Genomic DNA, 23,543 nt, shown 5'->3' on the forward strand with positions numbered 1-23,543 from the left:
GAGATCTGCAGAGATGGCAGAGAAAGGTCTAGCGAAAGGACAAGCTGCAGAGGAAGAAGAGGTGCATGCAGGAGGGGAAAAAAAAAGGTCTTATCTGCAGATTCACTGCAGCCGCGGGCCAAAAAGGAAAGGAGCTTAGACAGCGGTCCGAAAATTTGAGCTCAAAAGGAATTTTGTCATGGATCTGCGTACAAGACGCGGCAAGAAACCCAGCCAGATCTCGGAGGGACCCTTTGATGCCCCGCCATCAACGCCAGCTGAACTCGGAAGATTACCATGTATTCTCGCCGGTCAACGGGGTGGCTTAGAGCTCCATCTATCCCCTCCTGACACTGGCACACACGCACACACACAGAGAGAAAATTCGCATACAGCCAGGGTACGTTAATACGAGGGCGGGTTTCCGTAATGCGGTTTCGGAGGGAGCCATGGCGCTGCCGGTGGCTTTGCTTGGCATTACTCGATTACGGCTTGACAGCTGAGATGTTCCCGTTCAGGCAGGTATACAGGAGCGGAAGCGTTGTGGCCCACGATCATCAACCCTTGATGAAAGTACCACCCCCACTGTCCTGACTCGATCGTGTGTCGTCCCGTCGCGTAAAATTGCATATTTAAGCATCTTTAACATACCGGTCAGTGTTGGGGGAGCATCGTAGGCGGAACTGCCAAGTATGATTTCGTCATATGGTCCTTGCTCCAGCTGATCATCATTCTCGGATGTTGGGAAAGTGGGCCGTCACTCCAGCGAGCCCGCCACTGGTTCAACCCAATGCTCGGCAGTCTGGGCAGTGGTATTTTTCATCCTCGGTCAAACACGATTCTGAACGTGGCTCGATCGTGGGTGACAATACGGAGTACAGCTCTGTGTGATCCAGGACATGCAGTATTTATTTGTGGAGGTGGTCTGATCTCGACCGATCTACCACCCAAATGATAGCTGGATGTAACCATGGAATGGACGGGCAGCGTAGCCCCGCCCGATGGATTCATCGATCAGGGTGCCGCGGGGTAATCAATCAATCAACTTCAGCAATCTGGCGTGGTGGATTACTCAGGCACTATCTATCAACCACACACTCTCCCCTGCTTATCCGACCACAAAGAATTTCTCGTGAGAAGGTAACATGTGGCTGACAAGGTAGCATCTCATATACCACATTGTTGGGTAATAGGAACAATCGATAGATACTAGATAGGGGACAAAGGGAGCTTATTTATAGCCTAGTAGACCGGCAGTTCGATAGATAATTTCTCCTTCCCCGCCTGAGCTCCCTCCATCATCACATCATCCCAACGGCAATCTCCAGGCAACCCCACAGAAATCCCAAAACACAACTACCGAAGGTAACCATGCCGGCAACTCCATATCTCGACGCTCTGCAAAAAGACGGCTTCGTCCGCATTCCGTCCCTCCTGACCCCCGAGGAAGTCGCCCACTTCCGCACCATCGCTACCGAAGCGACCACCCGCACCCGTACCGGACAATGGCCTCACTTCCGCACCGTTCCCAAGCAATTCCCGCCCTGGCCCAAGACGCCTCCGCCAGCCTCGGAAGGCGGAATCTGGGGTGTGCAGCATCTCCTGCACCCCGAGATGCCGGGACGGACGGAATTTGCACGGTTCTACTTTTCCGAGAAAGTACTGGCCGTGGCGGAGGAGCTGTTGGGATTGAAAGGGGAGGAGGCTAAGGGCCAGGATGAGCCGCTTGTGATGGAGTTGTTTAATTTGCTGGTTGCGCCGGAGACGAAGGACTTTGAGCTACGCTGGCACCGCGATGATATTCCGGAGACGGTGACCCCTGATGAGGAGCTGAAGATGTTGGAGGCCAAGAGCCCGCTGGGGAAGCAGTCGCATGCGCAGTATAATCTGGCTCTCTGTCCGGATTCTTCCCTGATTGTGATTCCGGGCTCCCATCGGCGGGTGCGGACGGAGGTGGAGCGTAATGCTGCCCCGTATGAGCCTGAGTTGCCGGGTCAGTTGGTTGTGGAGTTGCAGCCTGGTGATGCCGTGTTCTATGATAGTAATATCCTCCACCGTGGGGTGTATAAGGCTAAGCCGGAGGGAGGCGCAGAAACAAGGCTGACCTTGCATGGAAGCCTTGGGCTGAATGCGTCTGCATTGGCTGCGAATGAGGACAAGAAAGTTCGAGCTACTGCGGTCTTGCAGCATGGCGTTGGTGCTTGGGTGCATCGGGATGATGCCGCCTTTGGTATCGGAGAGCGGCCCGAGAAGATGAGAGCCAATCTAGTGGCCATGGGGACAGGTGAAGGGGTGGGTTACTCCCTGCAGGGGTAACTTGGTCAGGAACGGAACATGAATTTCCAAGTGTACATAAGATGATGGCTGTTAATATCGGAATATAGGATGCCTGTCTATATCTCTGTTGATCAAGCAAAAGAGTGCATCAAGCCTCGCATCTAGTATATATAAAGGTTGATATATGTGCCCGAAACGAGGTATCTTAATGAGAAATGCATCCGCCCATGATCAGACACCAAATGTAAAAGAGAGCAAAGGGGAATCACAAGGAGTACCACGGCCGTCAGGTATTATCGTATCGTCGTCATCCATGCAAAGGTCGCTGTCCATACACGAAATGGAAAGAAACATAGATATGGTAGTTCGAGCTGACAAGCTCCGCCTGCACTTTCTGCACAAAGTCCCGAGCCTCCTCCGGTGTATATCCCAGGACACGAGTGAAGAGAGCAAGCGCATATGGCTCGATCGAGTCGTAAACCGCCAATTTGCCCACTCGTCCGATTTCTTTTAAACGCGGGGACTTCGGCCACGTGCCTATCGGGCACTGTTTCACGGATAAGTCACTCTTCGATGCCAGAGCCGAAATGGAGAGACTGACCTTATATACGTCATCTGAAACGTTTATAAATCCGGCGCGTTGCATATAACCCCGGACTTCAGGCGCAATGTTCATCCGCTTCCCAAATTTGCTGCTCCCCTCTTCCAACTTCTGCTGCAAAGCCCGGATCATCACCGCATCTTTGCAGGTGCCGTCATCGGATGACATCCAGGCCTCGGATTCTTGACATTCTACCCAGCCCCCCGGTTTGACATGATCATAAGCTTGACTGAGAAGCCGTCCCCAGTCCGCGATGCTGCCACCCAAGCTGCGGGCATGAATATAGTCGAATGCTTCCGCTTTGGTGTAGGCCCAATCACTCTCCGCATCGTCGACGAGGAAGGTGCAGTTCGGTGGTGCCCAGCTGGGTTGGATTGGACTCAAGTCGGTGCCTATGATCTCCGCATTGGGGTAGTCCTCGGCCATTTCCAAGGCCCAGATGCCGGTGCCGGTGCCGACATCAAGAATGCGCCGGGGTTGGTGTATGGGAGCACGAAACAAATCGCCCCCTAAAAGAAGCTTGAAGGTATGATGCATCAACGTGAGACGATCCTGCTCTTCTTCGTCGTTCGGCATGAGATACTGCCCATAGCGGTAGGCATGATATCGACGGCCATTTTCGTAGCAATAGTCTCGCACCGACGAGATTGTGGTGAGGTTGGACCCGAGTACAGATTCTGAGTCTAGAAGAGAGTCCTCGTCGCTTGTCTGATTGGGAGTCAGTTTTCAGATCATGTTACGCAATAGGCCGCAAGTCAGGTAGGAGAGAAGGTCAGGAAAGGAAGAGCTTACGTCTACCTGGATGTGCTGGTCCCCATCTGGCTGGGGCATGTTTGTGACGATGGGCGAAGAAGAGGGAGGGAAAACAGATGGCGACTGTCGCCGAGGATCATCAGGTTTAAATTCAGCCTATGATGAATTAATAAATAATTCAGGGCGGGCTAACTACTCCAGCTCCGTCGCTAGCAGGCAAAGAATGGCCTGGCTACTTGACTAGTCAACTACCCGGGACTACCTTGAAGTTAGTTTGGCCTACTAAACTCGTCAGTAAGTTACGGGTAACTATTGTAACTGCGGTCGGACAGGGGACCCGTCCCGGGGGACAGGCCCTCGGGTCTGCTGGGGACGGCGGTCAGTGTCTGCGGGCGCCGGGGCGCTGGGTCGGGGATGACGCCCGGTATTGCTTGGTATTGTCAGTTGGAGTGTGTTGGACGGGGGCTGAACCCCTCGTCCCTTCAGCTGTCCACGCCGCTTGCCTCTCATTGGCCGGCTCTTCTCCGGACAGCCATGGGGACGGGACAAGTCCCAGCCATCTGCAGCTGCGGCGCAGTCCTCGCTGGGGGGGAAAGACTGCAGATTGGTCCATGCGGCCGACGTAGTGTGTGCCCTAAAGGATTTGGAATTGATTCCCCTCGTCTTGGTTCACGCTAGTTCTTCTCCGTAACTGACTTCGGTATCTTCTTTGACCTTCTTTGACCCATCAATTTCTCTGCACATCCAACACTGACGCAAGCTTTAAACTTGTACGACAGTAGATCCCAAGTAATGGGACGACCCGATGGTAGCGCGGTGTAGACATTCCTGGACACCAAATATTGTCTGGAGTCCCTCGAGAATACAAGACAGTCAACCGCTAGCTGATCCTGATATGGCTAGATGTCACCCCAACTCCCAGCTGGTCCAAGCCCGAGCCCCGCACCCGTGACGGCTGGACCCGTTTCGGGATCCCAATCACGCCAGTTGATCAGCCACTTGATCGGATGCAAATGTATCTACTCCGTCCAGGCTAGTCCCAATGACTCACCACCAGACGTGCACAGCATGCTAGGATAGAAATCCGCTATGCCCAACTGAAACCGAAGGCCAGCTGTTCGATTCAGGTGCAGATGGGATTCCTCTTCATATGATCTTCTATTGGAGGTGAGGACCGGTAAATGTGACCAGACTAGCGCACACCGGGTTCTGTAGGATGGTATCCAATAGAATGGCCCCAGGATGCGCGGAGAAGGCAAGACTGCCGAGGAAACCTAACAGACAACAATCATGCAACCATACAATCATAGATCGAAGTGGGAAAATACTGCCGACCGTTGCCGCTTTTGAGACCACCCCTCTCTTGACAAACTGCTCCCCTGAAGCTTGTCACGCATCTGGTACTCCAAGATACTTTGATCCCGTATGGCTCAAAGTAATTCGGATGTACGGAGTACTCCGTACGGAGGAGTTCCCGGTGGTAGCCGGCCTAGGGAGGGGATTTCTCGGCGCCAGAACGTTGATCTTCCGCCCAAATCTCTCCCCACCGGTACCATCAACGTTGATCATCCTTCAACCGACACACCACCGCTAGTCCAGGAATTCAGATTGCCTAGGCGATGTGATAGGTGCTGAAGTCGGCGCGTATTATTGCAACACCGGGGTGGAGACATCACATCGGCGACGTATCTTAGTGCGCACTAGGGACATTTTTCCTATCCTGAAGGAGTAAATGCATGACCGTCGGGTGGTTCCGGGCAGCTGGCTACGTGTTGGTTTGTCGTCAGCTGCAGGTGTTTACGAGGTAAAATAGCGGACGGGTGCATGCCTCCGTTGACGTTTTCCAGGGCCGTTTGCTGCTTTCGCCTAGACAGGGCTGCACCAGTAGTATTCATTGTGACGATTAATCCCGCCCGTTCATACAATCATTAGGAGTATCTATGCAAGCATTCAATATGATCACCCGTAATCTCACCCTTCATCCAGAGAAATAGAAAGCGCGGCTCATCATATCTTGGCATCAGCCCTATCAGTTCAAACTCTGTAGCTTCTCTTGCTCAGCCGGAGTCAAGGCTTCAAAAAGCTGCTGGAAATCGGACTTGCTGGCGGCATCACGGAAGAAGTTCGACAAAAAGGCCTGCGTTTCGTCATCTCGCTTGCGCACCCCGAATACACTTTCCGATCCACCCTCGCCGAATGCCATGAGCTCTTGCTTCGTAACGCCTAAATTTAGGTCAAGAGTGTTGCCCGGAAGATCTTCCCATTCATCGTCATCGCTGCCCTCCTCTTCCAGAGCAGCTGCGGTGGCCGCGTCTAATTCCTTGCTGCCGGAGGCAGCAGCCAGCTCCTCCACCAGAACCTTGATGATTTTCAAGGGGGCGGTGACCGTCGTGTACCGATCAGGATTGTTGCGGGTCTGAGACCGGGTCTTGATACGGCCAGTGTCCTGAATAATGAGATCTCCCTTGACCTGCACCTGGGACACGCGAGGATCTCCCAGACTGTACAGAGTTGCCAGCGCAATGATGTTCTGCTTGATCTCATCATACCCAGCGAAGTTGACCGAATTTTCGAGCCACTTGCTCAGTACGATGGGCAGCCCACTCTGGCCGTGAATGTCAACCTGTGCAAGGAATTCAACAACTTCATGGGCGCTGATCAGCGTCAGCCGCGCAAAGACGAGGATCAAACTCTGGATGAACTGGGCCTGCTCCGCGGTGGCAAGTCTCTGGGCAACAGCTTGAAGAAGCTGTGGCAGATAGGGTCCGAGGCGTTCGGAACCTGCCTTTTCCACCAACTCTGCGGCTAATTGCCCGACTTCTGTCGCCGCATTATCATCGACAGCGGGTCCCAGTAGGCGGTCAATGATGATCAAGGTGACCTCGGTTGCTTCCTTTCCGCTCTGCGGGTCTCTCCAAGCAACAAACTGGCTAAAATCGTGGGAAAGCATGTGACGGACTGCTTCCGTAGCTGGGCGGATTAGCTCTGCGTCGGTCGAATCGAGCAGCAGGCGATTCAACTTAGGCATGACAGTCTCCACGAAACCGGCGGGTAAAGGCTCCAAGGCTCCTTCTGCAAGAGCGCGTACAAGGTCCGCAGCAAAATTTGTCAGAGCGTTTTCCTGGGTCAAATTGCCAACGTCAATGGCCCCCGTCAAGGAAGGAAGAACCTTCTCGCAGAGACGAACAAAATCCTCTTGACCACCCCCTGCGATAGACTCTACAATGTCCTCGAAGGCTTCCGTGACAATCATAGTCAACTGGAAATTGGTGGCCCCGTTACTGGCAACATTAAACAGCACATCGATAGCGGGTGACGACAGAACAATACTTGGCTTGACCATGATCGTATCGCGAAGTGTCTCCGCAATGGTGACCTTGAGATCGTCACTCTCGGACTGTTCAGAAAGGTCATGCGCGGATACGAAATCCGATAAAGCTGAAACCACAGCAACCTGGAGAGGCACGGTGGCAGTTGAAGGAAGTGAGGGCATGAGGTCCTGTAGAGAGCGAATGCAGGAGACCTTGACTACTTCGGAAGGATCTTCGGAGATAGCTTTGAGAGTGGCTTCGAGGTAGGAGACAGCGGTTTGCTGGAAAGACGTGTCTGCGACCTGGCATAGAATTCCAGCCACAAGGTAGCCCCGCGCTCGCAAAAACTCGTCTTCTTGTTGGATAGAATAGTGGATAAAGTTGCTGAATCCAGCAGCCAGCCCAGAGGGTATTTGCTGAGAAACCTCGTTGAAGTCCCGGAGGAGTTGGTTGAGAATGTAGAGAGCTGATTCTTTCGATTTCCACCTTCACGAAATCGAGCAATTAGTCTTCACTTGAACTTCCATGCAAAAAGATTTGACTTACGTGGAAGATGAATCGGAGAAGACAGCGTTCAGGTACGCATGTAGGCCCTCAACCGTGGTGTTCTTGAGCCATTCTCCAATCTTGACCACCAGATCTCCACTGCATGTACGGGGAGTGTAGTTTGCAGTGACTGAAGTCTCCTCCGAGAGGAATAGATTCACATCTATATCCCACAGGCCTTCTTCTTCCGACGTGATTTGAGCATACGAGCCCGCCAGCTTCATGATTTCGGGCAACCAACTAGCCGTTGCCGCAGATTGCCCGGCGTTTTGTAGCTGTTGCTGGAGCTCAGACTTGACCGGTGGTGCCTTGAAGAGTGTCTGGATCAGATCCAATTCCTCTAGAACCAAAAAGTCTAGCGTGTATGGGAGTCCGTCGACGTCCTCGAGACGACCCTGCCTCTCATCATCGATGTAGAATCCATGATAAGCAGACTGTATGTTGGAAAGCTCGGTCCATATAGTGGAGAAGTATTCAGGGCTCTGAGGTGTCAGAAGACCTGGAAACACCATGCGGATTTTCATCACAGTCTAACGGGTTGAGGCGGTTAGCATAAACTAGGTAGAGGTGGAGAAACATGATGTACCTTGACCACCTGCAACTTCAAGCCAATGACACCTCTCCATTGGGAGGGTATCTCGGAGTCTTTGGACTCCTCTTGTTCACTGGGAGCTTGTGGCAGAGGAGCCTTCAAAGTCGAGAGGAAGAATGGAGACCAGCCACTAAGTACTTCGTCCACAAATTGTTTAACAGCCGCCTTATGTTGCTCCAGGACCATTTCCAACGTATCGAAGCAAGCCCGAAAGACCGCAACAGCCAAAGCTCGCAACATCGGCTTTCTCGACTCATTGGTGGCCACGTTGAATAGGGTGGAGACGAGATCCCGAGCGACAGTGAAAAATTGCTCCTCACTGAATCCAGTATCCACGAGATCTAACAGAACCTTCAATGCACCGTGAAGAGCACTGGCGGTACTGTTGCCATCATTTATGATTAGCAGCAAGGAAGGCAAAAGTTCCGGCCACTGCTCGGGGAAATCGGCGCTGGCGATTTTGCTGACAGCGTAACTGGCAGACGACTTGACCTTGCGCTCTGGGGTTTCGGTAACGGTGGCTAGATCCAGCAGCACTCGTCGAATCTGGACCTTATTTTCATCGTTGACAAGGACACGGCCTTTGAATTCATCAAGAACCGGGGACCAGGCAGCGGTAATGAAGGTCCGGAGAACGGAGAGGGCGGACTGACGGAGGTTGGTGGGGACGGAATCGTGCGAAGCTATAGCGGCAAGAGTAAGAGGAAAACTCTCGTTGGCATAAAGGTCTAGAAGCTGGAGCTCAGCAGCCTTTCTCGTATCGGCGACAGGCGACTGAGTGTCGGCGAGCAATGTTAGGAGCTCTTGCTCCATGGTGTTGGGGGGAGACACGGGGGGAAATAGATGGTCGATAAGAAGACAATCGTCGATGTTTATTGAACGAAAGGGGCACCTAGATCTAAATAGGGCCCAGACGTTGAGGTTCTGAATATGGATCACAACCCGGAAGACTTCGTCAGGCAATGATAGCGAAGACACCAGGGCCCACGTAGAGGGGTCAAATTAATATCAATCGCGAATTGTCGCGTCGTGGAGGGGCAGAAGACGAGCGGGAAGAGGGAGGCGGTGAGGGGTAGAACTCCCCCCCAAGCCCCATCGTTCAGCAACAAGGAGCTTCCTTTCCGGGCAACCGAGACAAAGAATAATAATCTGGCTTATTATTGCTAGATATTGCTAATGGCGTGTCTTTGGAAGTCTACGGATCACTAAACCCATACGTGTGTGCCGTGCTGTTACATATGTCGTTGATGGCATCGCGTCGACTACAGCCGACCTAGCTTACCTTCTTTTCTTCCATTGAAAACTACTGACGAGTCCGAAGATGACAGCGGCTACTCCGTAGCTTTCCTGCAATCTGTCCCGCTTTTCAAGCATACTGGTCACCAAACGAATGGAAGGGCCACAGGACATTCGGGAGTGTCAAAAGTATCCTCTTCCTATGTTTCTGGCTCCAAGCCATTTTACTGATCACCGGAGATTTGCCAGTCTAAATTCTACATCCAACTTTTCCTCTTTAATCCCCAAGGCCAAGGGCTCTAGCATAAAGAACCCAAGTGATTCGGGTGTGACACAACGCAGGTTTTGGATTTTAGTTATACACCTACGAGGGCAAGCCGAACACTGATTAGATGTCCGCAACCCGCCACATTCAATAGTCTGACAGCATCCCAATGTCAAACGATAGAGCCATATTAACCTCCGAGGTCGGCGACTCAATGGCCGTCCACAATACATGCAACAGCGGCAATTATCCAATAAAGAACTGAACACCGAAAGATACAGTCATTACAATGGAGATCCTGGTAGCCGTCCAATTAGAGAAGAAGAGAGCAGACGCTGGGTTCACTGAAGTCATGAGAGATCACTCGCAGGGAATCGGATCTTAGTGGTCATTGCTGTGGGTAAATCTAAATTCGTGTCGTTTCAGCTGTCTCTCGCCAATGAAGGCCACATCTTCTACGGGAACCGAATGCGAATAATCAGGGGTGATCGTAGAAATCCCAAGCCGAGCGAGGACTTTGAATAAAGGAGGAGCAATATGTGAAGGTGTGAGGACTAAGTGGACGTGGCATTCATGTCTCAGTTGCTGATCTGCCTAGGTCGAAGTTTTCTGTGGAGAAGATCTGACTTCAGTCCAATCATAAAAGAGCAAAGAAAATCCCTTGGATCGTTGTGAATCCATTCCGGGGCCACTCATTGTGTAATGATGGAGAGAGACAGCAGTGATGTTGAAACCTCCTGGGCAGTCTAACGTTCTGGAGTCCTGCACTGTACTTTTGCACCTGCCGTATGTCTGTCCGTAATTCCCCCCAGATTTCATGTCCCCTGATGAGCCTGATGTATGTTTTATGTACTATGTACTATGGCATGTACGAAGTACAGTTATGTAAAAAATTTAGGTAGGGATCACCGGGCAGATAGGTAAGTGGCGTAGATGGACTCGATGCATTCCTCAAAAGGATGACAGAGTGAATGGAAGGGGGAGTCGTAAGTCGATCATAGTGGGGTTGACGAAGGATAGACCGGCAACTCTGATTATCTAAGGCCAACTGAGGGGCGGAAACACCTAAAACAGAAAAGTACGGCGTTGCGAAATGTACTCTGTTTGCTGTATGGGTGCCCATACGTACTCTTACCCATTTACCCTCGAAAGATCGAATACCATACGGTCAAGTAGCCGCGGGTACTGTACTGATGGATCATCGAGGAACAACCTAGAAGGCGATCGCGTGTCCTAGAGCGTGTCGAGATACTAATAATATTCAGGGATCGGGGCAATAATGCGACTGGCGAACTTGAGGACACGCCAACCCTAGGAAGCGCCGGAGTCCGCCGCAGGAGGGGTAAGCTCACGATAGCTCTCGTTCCGCACTAAACATTCTTCACTTATCGAGAGATCCCGACAGTGGGGGACGCTGTATGCTTCTGGAGAAGGCACTCCGTACACTACCTAACTCGGCCAACATGCAGCAACTGCAGGAAAGAAATGAATAAATGATTTGGCATATAGGCTGATTGACGAATGAAATACCGGAATAAGCCAGAGGATGGGCAAAGAGCTTGGACTACGGAGTACGGAGTAGAGACCTGGGAGAGACTACTACTAGCAGATTTAACTTTCGTTCCTTTTAGTTAGTTAGTTAATCGCTCGGATTCCTGACTAATTATTATTATAATTGTTGCTGCTGTTCTCTACCCCGGCCACCTACGTGTCGATTCCAGTTTGACTTCATGCTGATCCTCTGTGAGCTGGAGAAATCCATCCCACTACTGATTGGGTTGGTCATGTTGTCCGTACTGGCGAGAACAGTACAATTACAGGCTCTATGCTTACATACCGTCATACTGTCACACACCTGCCAGCGAGATTCTTCCTTTTTCATACCATGTCCCCTGCCAACAGTGTATGATTTTGGCATCGAAGGGTGGACTTGATAGTCGTCGAAGAGTGTAGCCGTAATGCATCATGATCAAATACCTTTGCCTACACAGTCCTCTGTTTCGCCCCCAGTCTGCGGACGAAGTACTCCCTTGTGTGACCCTGGTCTCTCATTCAGCTTACCAGCTCCACTGGGAATAGCTGGGAGGAATAGGCAGACTCGGTAAGGATAGTAGTAGTAATGTAGTATAGTTCGATGGTAGGCAGCCTTGGAAGGAACGTAGGCATTCCTCAGTGATGGGACATGCGCTGCCTACTTCCTACTATGATGATTGCTGCAGGGCATCCACACCCATGACGCAACCACGTGACGGCCTGGGAATCGTGACTTGGGCGCCTTTTACCTGGACGACTCGTCGCCCGACAAGCCTTCCCCTCCGAAGGACTGCTTGCCTGCCTGCCTGCGACTCTCTCTCTCTCTTTCTCTCTTTCTCTTTTCATATTTCTGTGCTTTGCCTGCGCCTTCTGCTCGCTCTCTTTGCATCTCCCTCTCTACTATTTACTAGCTCTGGGATCTGAGTGGGCTTCCCTGGTCGATTCGGCCCTTCCCAATCACAACCAGCGCAAACCAGCAGCCCACCTCCCTTCCACGCCGCCCCCCTCAAAGGGTTGGTTTTCTATCGTCTGCCGTCCCTCCTCTCCCTAGACGCAGAGAGCAAGGAATTAAAAAAAAAAAAAAAAGAAAAAAATTTCCTTTTTTTTTTCTTAGCCCAGTAATTTTTTTTCTCTTTTATTTAAAAGTTTTTTTCCAGGAACAAAAACTTCCGAGGGAGAGGGGAGCGCCAAAGAGGAAAATACTAAAACGGGAATTCCAACCAGGGAAGAAAAAAAGAAAAAAAAAAGGAAAATTCCATCAGCAGCAGCAGCAGCATCATCGCCGTCGTTATCGTCAAGCCAGGACTCTTCTCTCCTTAATTCTATCCCAGATCTCGCTCGCCGGTTGTCACGATCTCAACGCCTCCATCCATGCTCTGAGGTCTGCTTGTTTCGTCTCGTCCACCCAACGTATGTTTTAATCCGAAGTCCTTTCCTTACTTTTCGAGCCCCAATCCACTTCACCCCTCCCCTCCCTCTTCCCTTCCCTCCCTCTCGCTCTCGTGGTTTCCCTCACACTCGTTCCCTGAAACGACATTACTCAACTCGCGCTCTCTCACTGCCTTTCCTCCCAAACACCGTCACTCCCACCCCATCTCCGCTACTTCCACCACCACACCCTATCTATTGTTACCCTTCCACCACCATCCCCCCCCCCGGTCTCCCCTTTCTGATTTTATTTTTCTTTTACAAACTTTGTTCTTATCTCTCGCTATACTACTTCGTTTCCCTTGTCTTTCTTTTCTTTTTTACTCTTGTATTTTCTGGGTTCCAACTGCGTCCTCGGGGCCGGGTACTTTGTAGTACCGGCCATTCGAACTCCTGTTCATCTCCTCCCCTCCCTATTTTGACCTCGCACACCCACCCCCTCAACTTCAACCACCACCCCGCCCTTCCCCTCCTCGCCTCACCTTTCCCCCCGTTGTCGCATAGCCAAAGCAGAGTGGAAAAGGAATACATCATCTCTCATGCGTGGAAAGGAAGACCGTTGTTGACTCATCGTCTCATAAAAAGGCAGAGCGATGATTAGCCTCAGGGTGGAACAGCACTCAGAATCTCCGAGATCCCGTCAAGACCATCTTTCCCGTGGAAACGACGATACCAGAGCCTACGACGGCAATGCCGATTGCCAGTGAGAGTACCACCGTCAACTCCGTTACTACCACCATGACAACATTTTCCGCTCCGGTCACCGCACCTAGATCGATGCCCAACAATCAGTCTGCGTTGGCGGCATCCTTCACGAACTTCCTCACCGTCTCGATACACCAGATCCTGTTCCTCCGTTCGGTCTATCCACGAGCCACGTTCCTCCCCGTGCGGGCTTATAATTATCCCGTCCGACAATCCCGTCACCCCAAGGTGTGTGATTACATCAACGACGCGTCAATTGCGGTCGGAACGGAGATCTTGAAAGGCACAATAACCGCTGTCAGCATTATCATCTCCTCTCTCCGTACGAATCAACCCCTCGAACGATATGCCTTTGATTTATCGGGCTTCCCTCGTGTCCCCGCTGGCGAAGTCAATACCACCTTCGAAGACCGAAGGGAGGAACCAACCAAGCCGGGTGTTCCCGTGACCGAGCGGGCCTCCGCTCCGACGACAGTCGACCTCGAAGCGCAATTCCGCGCTTGCCTAGCCAGACTGGCTTCTGCCTGTGCGCGACTGACGCCCTTGCCCCGGGACGATGAATTCAGTTTCACCGTCTGCATCGAAGTGCGGGAAGATGCTTTACCCCCCGCGGGGACCACAACCGAGGAACAGACATGGATTGTGGCCGAGCCGGATAAGGTCCACCTCCGATCATGCACCGCCCCTTATTCTGTTTCTAAACTGAGAAACGGCGAGCCGCAACAGCCGCCTCCCAAGGTGTCGAACGGGCGCGCCAAGACGGTCCCGGTACGACGTGTAGAAGCCGGAGAGCTTCGACTGGAACTATGGGTGGAAGAGGCACGGCAGAAGTTTAATGAACCGGTGGACTCGGAACATCCACCGTGAGCCTCGGATCATCATCTCTATCTTCCTGCCGTGTTCGTCTAGTTCACCATTACCTTCTGATTTCACTGAAACATGTTTCTGCTCCGTATCTCATATCTCCATTTATCTCATTCTTGTTTTAGCGTGACCAATGATCGAACATACATGATGGATGAGGAAATTAGGCACTGTCGTCCGAGTGAGTGGCGCAAATATATAAAATGGGGAGCGGACGATTTTTGGGACTCGCATGGCATTACATAGATCTGGTTCATATCTTTTCCTGTCTTTTTTTGCTCGCTTTTTTCTTTCCGTCCATTGCTGCCTGTCGTCATTCTGTCACGTTCTTTTCTTCTTTCTCTTCTCTATTACTACTTATTTCTCCTCTTTTTCTTTTCTTATCCCTCTGACTCTCTTCCATTTTTCTCTCATCTCTGGAGACATCTATTTTTCCCCAAGCATCTTTCTCCATTTTCCTCCCCGCCATTTCCTCAGTGTTCTCATTTTCATACCATTTCCTATTGTATTCCGCTCGTCTCCTTTGTTGAGCTCTCTCCAACTACATGATCCTAGCAAATTCAAATATCTAGCCACTAGCTACTACACGGTTGCCAGCATGGTCCCCACCGTCCGGGGAGGGTCTCGAGTCCTGTCCGTAATCGCTAATCCTGTCTCCACCGCATTTCCTTGGCATATTCTTGTTTCTCTCAGCGCGTGTGTGTACGTGTTGGCGTCTCCCTTTCTCTCCTTGTTTGGCGGCCTGGGCGTGTTCGGAATGGGGTTCAGTGGAGGAAGGATCTTGCCGCCACTTCGGTCGTGCATGCGTCTCGAAATCAGCTGATGATGAGATACAGGCGTCCACCTCTCGGAGTCGAGAGCGTCCGCGTCAATGCGTTTCCACGCCGCCTTCCATGAAAGAAAGATTAAAGTTGATTTGCGGGGTTCGGCATATGCACAAGAATCTGCCATCGCAGCCTTGCGTGCCTGATCCCAGCGGGTGTGGTTGTTACTGGTTTGTCGCAACGATTGGCTAGAATCAAAGAACGCAGATGGACCGGCTGTCTGGAACGAAACCTAAAATATGGTTCCCAACGCATCATGTGAGTTATTTACTTCCGCCTGTATATCGTGGCATCTATACGTGTTGTCATGTGCTATGCTATGCTATGCTATGCTGCCTATGCTATGATCTTTCCGTCCTGATGTCGAATACATTGGAACATTTTTTCTTACCCCTGTCATCCCCGTTTGTTTCCGATTGGTTGGTTCGTCCTTATCTATCTGATTTGGCTCCGTATCTGCGTCATGAGCGATAAGATGTGATGTTATGGATATGAGATAGTGAGAAGTAAACTAGATCAGTTGTAGGTAGGTAGGAAGTTTGCATCATCTTTTCTTTATTTCTATTCGTTTTCCAGTCTCGTTTCTTTCCATTCCTCTTTTAACCCATTAATATCCGCATTCCGATCTTAGCATATCATATAGCATTACATGCATACTGTCTATACCTTCTCATCCCTTAGTCCGATGTCAGACGTGTCTAGTCTCTTATATGCATATCAAATCACGTGATTCACTGCAAGTATGCATCATATCGTACTCCGCACCCCAGATATCCTTCATATCAAATGATATTGATACTATATATGATATACTAGGAGATGAAAGAAACGTGTACACATCACCTGAACACCTAATTAGGCAGGAGTGTTCATAGTATTAATTAGAAATTGATGTGGTGTTTCGCTCCAGTTAGGTCATCTTTGAAGGGTATGGAGCTGGACCTGTGTCAGAATCTGTGAGGATCGAAGTAGATGGTTATGGCGCTATTTCATAGTGCTTGGGGAGGAGGTAGTTACGATTCGAGAAACGTGGAAACTACATCAAATGGAGTGGCGAAGGGACATATAAGCTAGTGATTCAATTGAATTTAGGAAACAGGGCATTCTAAATTAGACGTAAGCTGGAACCGAGATGATTAGAGATGAAAAAGCAGAAGGAAAAGTGGGGAGGGAGGGGAAGGGAAAGTAGAGGCAGAGGCAGCGCTAGGAACAATGCAATCAAGATCCTGGGAAACCATCCAAGTGATAAATGACACTTAGAGCCAAACCAGATCAACACCTCCAGGACGTTTCTTGTCTGGCTGTATTTGAAAGAAAGGGTATCGCTGTCGAACTATCGGGAATGAAACGAACTCATGCGCAACGCTGAAAAGCTAGGACGTGTTCTTACCCAGAGGAAGAGAAAACAAAAAGAGAAAAACTGGGGAATTACCAGATGCTGTGCGCAAGGAAAGGAAAACACAAGAGTCAGATCGGGAACAAATGGAAACGAGCCACTATATCGAGACTGGATGTGCAATCTCATGAATGGCGTATCGTTTCAAATGCTCTGCTCTACCCCGAACTGGGGTATAGCTCAGGGCAGCGGATAGGTTCCATAATCGTTGGGTCGCAGGGGAAACCCATTAAAGGCGGCCATATAGTGCGGATGAGGGCGCCTTTCATTTGCAGCCGGCGCGGGGTTTTGCTCTCTATTCGGCAGGGCATCATCTCGAAAGAGCCCTGCCAAAGCTGGGTTGTTTTGATATTCACGCACCCTTCTGGCCTGGTACTCTGCCAATATGGCCTGATATTCGTTTCCCGGTCTAACAAGACCATCACCGGCACCCATGGGTTGAGGCGGGAGGGGAAAGGGTTCTACCCGAGGAAAAGGTTCTATCCGAGGACGGTGGAGCTCCTGAAATTGGTGCTGGACATGATCCATTAGCAACATCGGCCTTGCAGGTAAGTCTGCAGGTATGTTTAGCCGTTGTCGTGGGTCTTGCACAACCCGGGCTTGGCGCGCATTTCCCCAGGCCTGGTTTTGATATAACTCCGCGCGGGGGTAATTATTGCGGCGCTGCTGATTCGAAGCCGGCTTTTTCTCCTTGTCAGTATGCACCCGCAGTTCCTCTTCCGTTAGTTCGGGGTTCTGTGCCAGTAAGGTCTCTATAGTCGCCTTCTGCGCTTGCTCAATTTCTCGCAGGGAGCGGTTTTCTGCCGGTTCGTCGTGGGTACGACAATTCGTCGGAGGGCGCCCAAAGTGGTCGTACTGCTCCTGGCTAATGTCTTTCTTACAGACATAGCACATGGCACAGCGGCACTTGGAGCAAATCATCTTATTGCACCCGTACTCCTTGACAATCTTCACCTTGCATCTGGGGCAGTTGCGAATCAGAGCCTCGCTCATTGCCTCTTCGACCAAGTGGCGCTCGGGAAGACCCCTTTCTAGTTTCGCTTCCTGGCAGGTCCTGGGGATATGGCTTTCCTGTTGGCAGAGACGGCAACTAACCCGTTCGCACTCGGGCTTTCTGCACCTGAACTCACGGTCCTCCTCCACGGGCGGACAGATGGCCTTGAAATCGCAGAATGGACACGCTTCAAGGCCTTCCAGACCTGCTTTCTCGATCTCATCCTGCTGCTGTAGAGAGTCAAGCTTTTCCATCATGCTTGGCCCTAGCGCTTCCCCTAGTCGTGCACGAGAAAATTGGGCCTGACAGCCACTGGTGTCAAAGCATTGCAACTGATACTTCATAAGCCCAATTTGAGTCTCCGCAGACTTGCGGATGCATGTGAAGCAGAAGAAATGGACGTAATCTCCTTCACAGGGGAGCGATCTATTCGCTGGGACATCGAGGTAGCAGCACTGGCATTCGACAAGGTTCCCTGTTCGCGTATGCTCCTCCTCATTTCGTACCTCAGCCTCCTGGTCCTCCTTCTGCCTACGAAGGACGGCTTTGCAAGTGACCCACTGGTCAGTGATAGGGTTCTCATTGTCAAAGCTGTGCCACTCACCATCATCCTTTGCAGCCCTCTTCTTGGCGGCCGCCAGTTCCTGATGCAAGTTCTCAACGATAGAACTCCCATCATCTGTTTTAGCAACCGAGATCCTTTCTCTCTTTAATTTAATGTAATCATTTGTGCGTCCAAGCTCCTGAGTATGCAGAGTTAGAAACGCTGAAAAGAGCTCTTTTTTCTCGTTCACGACATGTCGGATATGATGTAATGGGATCCAGCCGAATTCCTGGGACAGCATTCCAATCCTATGTCAGTGGTCAGCGCTTAGGGCCTCATGGGTGCAATATGCAGTACACTCACGCTAGCTGGAGGTACAGACGACTGCCTCGCTCCGGCATGTTAGCCATCCATTTCTTGTCCTCATCTTCCGTTTCTGCAATCTTCCTCTTCTTGACCTTTTCCTGCTTGGGATAGTCAGATTGCTGTACAATCTCTTCGACAACGTTCTCTTTCAGTAACTCCTGTTCGATCGATTTCCCATGGGAGCCTTTGTGTCGATTGATTAGCTCCTCCACATAGTTGTGGCTGATGTCAGGAAAGATGTCCAAGATATGTGTCAGCACCGCATCGTCCTCGGTAAGATCGATGAAAACTGCTCCATGCTGGGTCCCAGAATGCGATGAGGCCGAGGTAGACCCGGATCCCAAACTAAAAGCACCGAGCTCCCTACCGATGGTGCTGGTGCTACTTTGCTTCTGTTTCTTCATTGGATTGTCGTAGTCGGAAAAAGGGAAGGGCGGAGCAATCGTGTTCCAATCCAAGTCGTTGGTGGCGATGTCCCAGTGGTTCAGCTCAGCCAGCGCAGGGTTGTCGTTGTAGGGAAGGTCCAGATTGTCACCGTTTAAATATCCCAGTCTTAGAGGGAGCGCAGGATGCATGGGTCCATTGAAGTGAGGGAACTCCATTGTTGTCATAGATTTGAGCAGAAAAGCTCTGTGATAAGTATCTACTTCTGAGGTGTGTCTGAAGGGACTCTCCAAAATCCACGGACTAGGGGCTAGGACAATGAGGAAATGGTCAGGCAGGGAACCAGTGATTAAGCAGGAATCCGCTGAGGCTAAAGGGGGGAAGTAGTGAAGGCGTGCAAACAGCGTTGCCAGGACGGAGAGACCCTCCAATATGAAGTGAGAGGTATCGGTGATAGGCGTGAATCGCCCAGGCAAAGAAACCAACAGGCCGAGGTTATACTAGAAGGGCCTGGAGGATTTGCGGCTGTGTATTGAGCAACACACATACGAGCCAGGCGTGATCATTATCATGTGTATACCTGACAAGCATGAATGGATGGATGGATCGACCAAGGCTGTCAATGGACCTACTCGACTATGGGCTGAGGCTCGCCCGAGGCCACCCCCACCAAGGCTGAGGAACACCCACAGCCTTTGGGTATTTCGAGGGGCTGTCCGGTCACAACGACGCTGCAAAAGAGGGAGTTGGTGGCAGATGTATAGTGGGTTGATCACCCGGATTGAAAGCCACCCAACGGGGAATAGTATCAATAGGAGAAGGTTCGCACGCACGGTGGGGCCGGAAGTCCGTCAAAAAAGCTGGGGGAGGTCCAACCTACAACGGGGGTAGTCTCATCACGGACGATGGATCTAGGAACAAACCGGGAGCAGTAGGAATCTGTCGAGCCCGGGACGCTAGGCTGAAGAATAAGAGAGGAGCAGCCGGGTGGACGGACCAGCAGCGTTGTTGATGGGAGGGGGCTCCTCCAGCGTTGGATGGGAAAATTCCGGGATCCAGAGAAATCATGCCGCTTTCTTTCTTTGGGGGGCCGGCGGGCAACTGACAGCCGCCCCACGTGATAGGTACCGGCAGTTCCCGACCGCCTGCTCCCCCGCAAGGCATGGAGGTTAACGGCCAATGAATACAAGTACCCCGGCAGAAACCAGTAACGACTAGTGACTACGGGGTGCTCCGTAGGTTTGAGGCGAGTCGGGGGAATTCATTTAAATATTAATTCTCCTGGAGCGGCATCTTCCGGCCAGGATCCCTGTGTCCCGGACAACCCTCCAACCCCGGCCAATTCCCAACCCGGCAAGCCCTATGCCCTAACATGACGGGCGGGCGTCATGCGCTGCGCGACGTCACGGAGCATGAGACGCGCCCGTTCCAGGCAAGTCCATCCTCTCCGCTGCGCTTGTCGCCGCTTGTCGTCGGCTGTCGTGACGAATAGGATCAGCTGCCCGGGCGCCGTAGTACCGTCAACCCAGGACGGTCTACTTCCTTATCGATTAAATACATCTTCCCCCTTGCGGCCCTGTCGGACTCCGGTGGAACAAATACGGGCTTTGCTCCTTCGCGCCAAACAATTGCATTGCTAGAATTAGCCGTGGGGTCTTTCGCCGGTTCTCCTTCACTCGACCTTCTTTACAACCACCGTGTCCAGTTTCCTCCACCCCGCAGGACGAAGCCCTGCCTAGTAGACATCATGATCGCTGCTGACACCTCCTACTTCAACGGCACCGAGCTGCCCCAAGGTGACTCTCCTGACCTGATCCTGGTCCCCGCCACCCCAAGGGAGCGGATCGAATCCATTCGACTGAACAGCAAAGCGTGGAAGGGTCGTCTGGACCTTGAGACGTACATCACTCGAGAGAACCACCTGTTGCAACAACCGCTGACCAAGGATGGCTTGACCTGCTGGATTTTGGTCGACCGCAGAGAGCCGGAAGAGCAACGAACCATCCTGAGCTCTTGCGAAACATACAAGAAAAAGGCCATACTGGCGTATGCTGGCAAAGCCGAGGATGTGTCGACTCATGGCGTCGGGAGTGTGTATTGCCGCCCCGACTTCAGAGGCAAAGGATATGCCAAGAGAATGATGCAGGAGCTGAGCAACAAGATCGAGACCTGGAAGATGGAGACCGAGACCAGAAAGTGTTGTCTGTTCACCATCCTGTTTTCTGATATTGGAAAGGATTTTTATGCCCAATTCGGTTGGCAGCCGTTCACGTCGTCTCACTTTGCATTGTCGCCAATGTCAGAAGAAGACTATGCCTCTGCAAATGCCAAGGCCAGCTTGCCAAAGGCACGAACCTTGGCCCCGGAGGATGTCCGCGACATCATGTGTAACGAGACGGTTTTGCAAAAGGAGCGTGAGCTGCTGAGAGAGGCCTCCGAGCAGTCATCTGTCCCCAAGATTGCCATTGCGCCCAACTTCGAGCACTTCGGATGGCACTGGGCCAGGGAAGAGTTCTATGCCGAGAGATTTTACCCCGACCAAGAACTCCCTCGCGCGAAGGGTGCCGGGGAGGACAGCGCGGGGGTGTACTGTGCCTGGAACAGGAACTTTGGTGAGACACCCGAGGAAAACACCTTATACATCCTGCGGTGGGTGTACGATGAGCCGGCTTCGCCAGAACAGGCCGAGAAAATCGTGAAAGCCATGGCTGCCGTCCTGCGACGTGCTCAACTGGAGGCACACAGGTGGAACATGGCAACGATCGAGTTTTGGAACCCAACCCCGCTGTTAGAGAAGGCGGTTGCTGTGCTGCACCCCAACGCCGAGCTGGTCCACCGGCAGAAGAGCAGTATTGCGTGTCTGAGATGGACGGGGGCCGAACACGGCATGGGGGCGAACGTGGAATGGCACTTGAACGAGAAATATGCCTGGTGTTGAGGTTGACCCGTCGACTAATACATTCTCTCTAGAAATAAAGCCTCAGCGCTTCTGTCGCTTTTGGTTTTTGAACAGCTCGTGCCAGTTTCTTGCCTTCTTCGCCGCAGTAGAAGCACTAGCATCTGTTGAGAGATTTTTCTTCAATTTTTGCCGATCATCATCATTGACAAAGCAGATAGTCGTTGGATCAGGAAATCCGTGCTTGCCCTCCTGTACACGCATACTGTTAGCGAACCAAATGAAGACTAACTTAAAACCACATACCGTAAGCTTCGAAAACGCAGCATCCTCCCTCCAGCCCTCGGGCAAATGATCCTTCCAGGCATTCAAGAACTCACTGCGCCCAACAGCAGCATTCGCTGTGGGTGCCACAGCCTCCAAATACGTTTCGCCCACCCACCGGACGCACCCCTCCTGATCAATACTCGCCCCTGCCCCAATCGATAAGAATTAGCCTAGTCCAGCCAACCCCCGTATTTTCATGAATCAGCAAACTTACACTTCATCGCTCCCTCCAAGGAAGCCCAATCACCATCACCGGCCTCACAAACCTTCCGCACAACCGCCTCAAACAGCTCCCTCGGCCACTCCGCTTCCCCATCCTCATCAAGTGCCGACTTCCACACATCCCCCACCAAAAATTGCTTCCCCAGATCGATCCCCTGTAACATAGCCCCCTCGATCACCCGTTTCCACACCCCAATCTTCACCTTCGCCGTCGGCACCCACCCCCGCCCCGTGTCAGGTAACACAAACGCACAAATCTCCCTCCAGGCCCTCTCACATTGCGCCCGGGACACCGGAACATCAGCAAACACCCCCTCAATGATGCTCCGCCGGTCCGTATGTTTCGACAGTCTCCCCTGCCCAGTGTTGCCGTGATTGCTATCGGAATTGGAATCATATTTCCCCAACAACCCCTCCAGAATCGGGATAATATCAAACCCCTCCTGCGGGGTATGTAGTTCCAGCGTGGATCCGCACTTCGCGATCGTCGTCATTGTTTCGGAGAGGTTCATGTCAGCGAGGACGTCTTCGGTGGGGGTGGAGGTGGGGGCGCCGATGACGGCGAGATCGCCGCGTTGGATGCCATCGTCGCTGGGCCGGAGAATGTGCAGGGAATTGGAGGATTGGACTTGGCGGATGCGGTAGGTCTGGCTTGGGGTGCAGAGGTTGATGTATTCGCGGGTGGTGTCGGTGGGAGGAGGGTCGGTGGGGTTGGAATCTTGCGACGAGGGAGCGGGGGATTTTATTTCGAGGCTGTGGGTTGCATTAGTTGGTGCTGTGTGAAAGAGGTACGGGGTTTGGTTCTGGTGTACGTACGTTGGAGGATTGTCCGAGGAGAGGAGCTCTGCGAGGTCCGGTGGAAGTTCGAGTAACCGGAAGGCCTGTTGGGGTGCCGTGTGGGTGAACAGAATGCTTTGAGCAGATTGAGTGGACATTTTGGTTTTGTGCCTCCGAGGAAGGACCGGAACCTCGATAGGGAAACGGAGAGTTGGTTAGGTCCCTTTTCAGGAGGTGTCAGGACTCAGATTTGCAAAGAGTATTCCGAGTGCTGGGTCCTCGACGCGGTACGCGTGCTTTCCCAGATCGATAGCCGCACGGGCCACTGCTTAATCCGCACACGCCACGCAACGCATGAATTTCGCACTCATCAGGGACTCAGGGTGGATCTGCCCTAGAGAATTGATTACATGAGGATCAGCTCGTCGTTTGGATGTAAAATTTATTGGTCTATGCTGTACAAATTAAGAGATATCATCTCAGCCATAACAAAGATCAACAAGAGTATGTGTTCTTGCGTGATCAGACAATCAAGTGGAAGGGAAGAAGCAAAGGAAAGGCATAAGCACATGTAGACCCAAACACCATTTACACAGTACAAGAGGCCACCTAGAAAGAGTACTTGCAGTCAAAGAAAGTCGCCCTGTGGCCAGCACAGCGGCTGGACTGGTCATTGAGGAATACATCATTCCGCATGGTTCCCGGACGAACCACCATGACCAG

General features: G+C 51.8%; 10 protein-coding genes across 10 annotated transcripts; 5 read left to right on the forward strand and 5 right to left on the reverse strand.

Moving 5' to 3' along the window:
• Nucleotides 1–1,050: 1,050 nt before the first annotated feature.
• BO80DRAFT_421977 (phytanoyl-CoA dioxygenase family protein) lies at nt 1,051–2,480 on the forward strand. Its single transcript, XM_025718722.1, has one exon. The coding sequence runs from the start codon at nt 1,351–1,353 to the stop codon at nt 2,293–2,295; it is 945 nt and encodes a 314-aa protein (XP_025579055.1). The 5' UTR covers nt 1,051–1,350; the 3' UTR covers nt 2,296–2,480.
• On the reverse strand, nt 2,430–3,916 carry BO80DRAFT_207382 (class I SAM-dependent methyltransferase). Its single transcript, XM_025714268.1, has 3 exons — nt 3,650–3,916; nt 2,858–3,565; nt 2,430–2,803 (listed from the first exon to the last, which is right to left on the reverse strand). The coding sequence occupies exons 1-3, from the start codon at nt 3,686–3,688 to the stop codon at nt 2,564–2,566; spliced, it is 987 nt and encodes a 328-aa protein (XP_025579056.1). The 5' UTR covers nt 3,689–3,916; the 3' UTR covers nt 2,430–2,563.
• Nucleotides 3,917–4,702: 786 nt separating this feature from the next.
• Nucleotides 4,703–5,380, forward strand: BO80DRAFT_207420 (uncharacterized protein). The gene has a single exon (XM_025714269.1). The coding sequence runs from the start codon at nt 4,827–4,829 to the stop codon at nt 5,202–5,204; it is 378 nt and encodes a 125-aa protein (XP_025579057.1). The 5' UTR covers nt 4,703–4,826; the 3' UTR covers nt 5,205–5,380.
• Nucleotides 5,381–5,639: 259 nt separating this feature from the next.
• Nucleotides 5,640–8,872, reverse strand: BO80DRAFT_347050 (putative importin beta-5 subunit; the record flags this gene model as incomplete). The annotated part of the gene is made up of 3 exons (XM_025715400.1): nt 5,640–7,407; nt 7,468–7,997; nt 8,054–8,872. 3 exons carry the CDS (start codon nt 8,870–8,872, stop codon nt 5,640–5,642), a joined length of 3,117 nt encoding a protein of 1,038 aa, XP_025579058.1.
• Nucleotides 8,873–13,259: 4,387 nt separating this feature from the next.
• Nucleotides 13,260–14,093, forward strand: BO80DRAFT_347038 (putative mitotic spindle checkpoint protein (Mad2B); the record flags this gene model as incomplete). The annotated part of the gene is made up of 1 exon (XM_025715398.1): nt 13,260–14,093. One exon carries the CDS (start codon nt 13,260–13,262, stop codon nt 14,091–14,093), a length of 834 nt encoding a protein of 277 aa, XP_025579059.1.
• On the forward strand, nt 13,931–15,017 carry BO80DRAFT_207445 (uncharacterized protein). Its single transcript, XM_025714270.1, has one exon. It carries the CDS (start codon nt 14,323–14,325, stop codon nt 14,911–14,913), a length of 591 nt encoding a protein of 196 aa, XP_025579060.1. The 5' UTR covers nt 13,931–14,322; the 3' UTR covers nt 14,914–15,017.
• A 1,473-nt stretch (nt 15,018–16,490) lies between these two features.
• BO80DRAFT_441592 (E3 ubiquitin-protein ligase RNF216) lies at nt 16,491–18,816 on the reverse strand (the record flags this gene model as incomplete). Its single annotated transcript, XM_025721200.1, has 2 exons — nt 16,491–18,156; nt 18,212–18,816. 2 exons carry the CDS (start codon nt 18,814–18,816, stop codon nt 16,491–16,493), a joined length of 2,271 nt encoding a protein of 756 aa, XP_025579061.1.
• Nucleotides 18,817–19,103: 287 nt separating this feature from the next.
• Nucleotides 19,104–19,816, reverse strand: BO80DRAFT_421983 (uncharacterized protein). Its single transcript, XM_025718723.1, has 2 exons — nt 19,231–19,816; nt 19,104–19,178 (listed from the first exon to the last, which is right to left on the reverse strand). Exon 1 carries the CDS (start codon nt 19,760–19,762, stop codon nt 19,475–19,477), a length of 288 nt encoding a protein of 95 aa, XP_025579062.1. The 5' UTR covers nt 19,763–19,816; the 3' UTR covers nt 19,104–19,178; nt 19,231–19,474.
• A 348-nt stretch (nt 19,817–20,164) lies between these two features.
• BO80DRAFT_461789 (uncharacterized protein) lies at nt 20,165–21,796 on the forward strand. Its single transcript, XM_025722473.1, has one exon. The coding sequence runs from the start codon at nt 20,346–20,348 to the stop codon at nt 21,534–21,536; it is 1,191 nt and encodes a 396-aa protein (XP_025579063.1). The 5' UTR covers nt 20,165–20,345; the 3' UTR covers nt 21,537–21,796.
• On the reverse strand, nt 21,579–22,978 carry BO80DRAFT_347075 (putative sister chromatid cohesion protein Dcc1; the record flags this gene model as incomplete). Its single annotated transcript, XM_025715405.1, has 3 exons — nt 21,579–21,967; nt 22,069–22,796; nt 22,860–22,978. 3 exons carry the CDS (start codon nt 22,976–22,978, stop codon nt 21,579–21,581), a joined length of 1,236 nt encoding a protein of 411 aa, XP_025579064.1.
• Between the last annotated feature and the right edge of the window lie 565 nt (nt 22,979–23,543).

Source organism: Aspergillus ibericus, assembly GCF_003184845.1.
Source record: "Aspergillus ibericus CBS 121593 unplaced genomic scaffold BO80scaffold_5, whole genome shotgun sequence".
NCBI lineage: Eukaryota > Fungi > Ascomycota > Eurotiomycetes > Eurotiales > Aspergillaceae > Aspergillus > Aspergillus ibericus.

What these genes read in the sequence shown, in the direction of transcription:
- BO80DRAFT_421977 (XM_025718722.1), top strand. Translation starts at nt 1,351, where the DNA reads ATGCCGGCAACTCCATATCTCGACGCTCTGCAAAAAGACGGCTTCGTC.
- BO80DRAFT_207382 (XM_025714268.1), bottom strand. Translation starts at nt 3,688, where the DNA reads ATGCCCCAGCCAGATGGGGACCAGCACATCCAGGTAGAC. An exon ending in ACCAGCACATCCAGGTAGAC is followed by an intron (nt 3,566 to 3,649) that starts GTAAGCTCTTCC and finishes ACTCCCAATCAG; the next exon opens with ACAAGCGACGAGGACTCTCT. An exon ending in TTTCAGATGACGTATATAAG is followed by an intron (nt 2,804 to 2,857) that starts GTCAGTCTCTCC and finishes TCCGTGAAACAG; the next exon opens with TGCCCGATAGGCACGTGGCC.
- BO80DRAFT_207420 (XM_025714269.1), top strand. Translation starts at nt 4,827, where the DNA reads ATGGTATCCAATAGAATGGCCCCAGGATGCGCGGAGAAGGCAAGACTG.
- BO80DRAFT_207445 (XM_025714270.1), top strand. Translation starts at nt 14,323, where the DNA reads ATGGCATTACATAGATCTGGTTCATATCTTTTCCTGTCTTTTTTTGCT.
- BO80DRAFT_421983 (XM_025718723.1), bottom strand. Translation starts at nt 19,762, where the DNA reads ATGCCTTGCGGGGGAGCAGGCGGTCGGGAACTGCCGGTACCTATCACG.
- BO80DRAFT_461789 (XM_025722473.1), top strand. Translation starts at nt 20,346, where the DNA reads ATGATCGCTGCTGACACCTCCTACTTCAACGGCACCGAGCTGCCCCAA.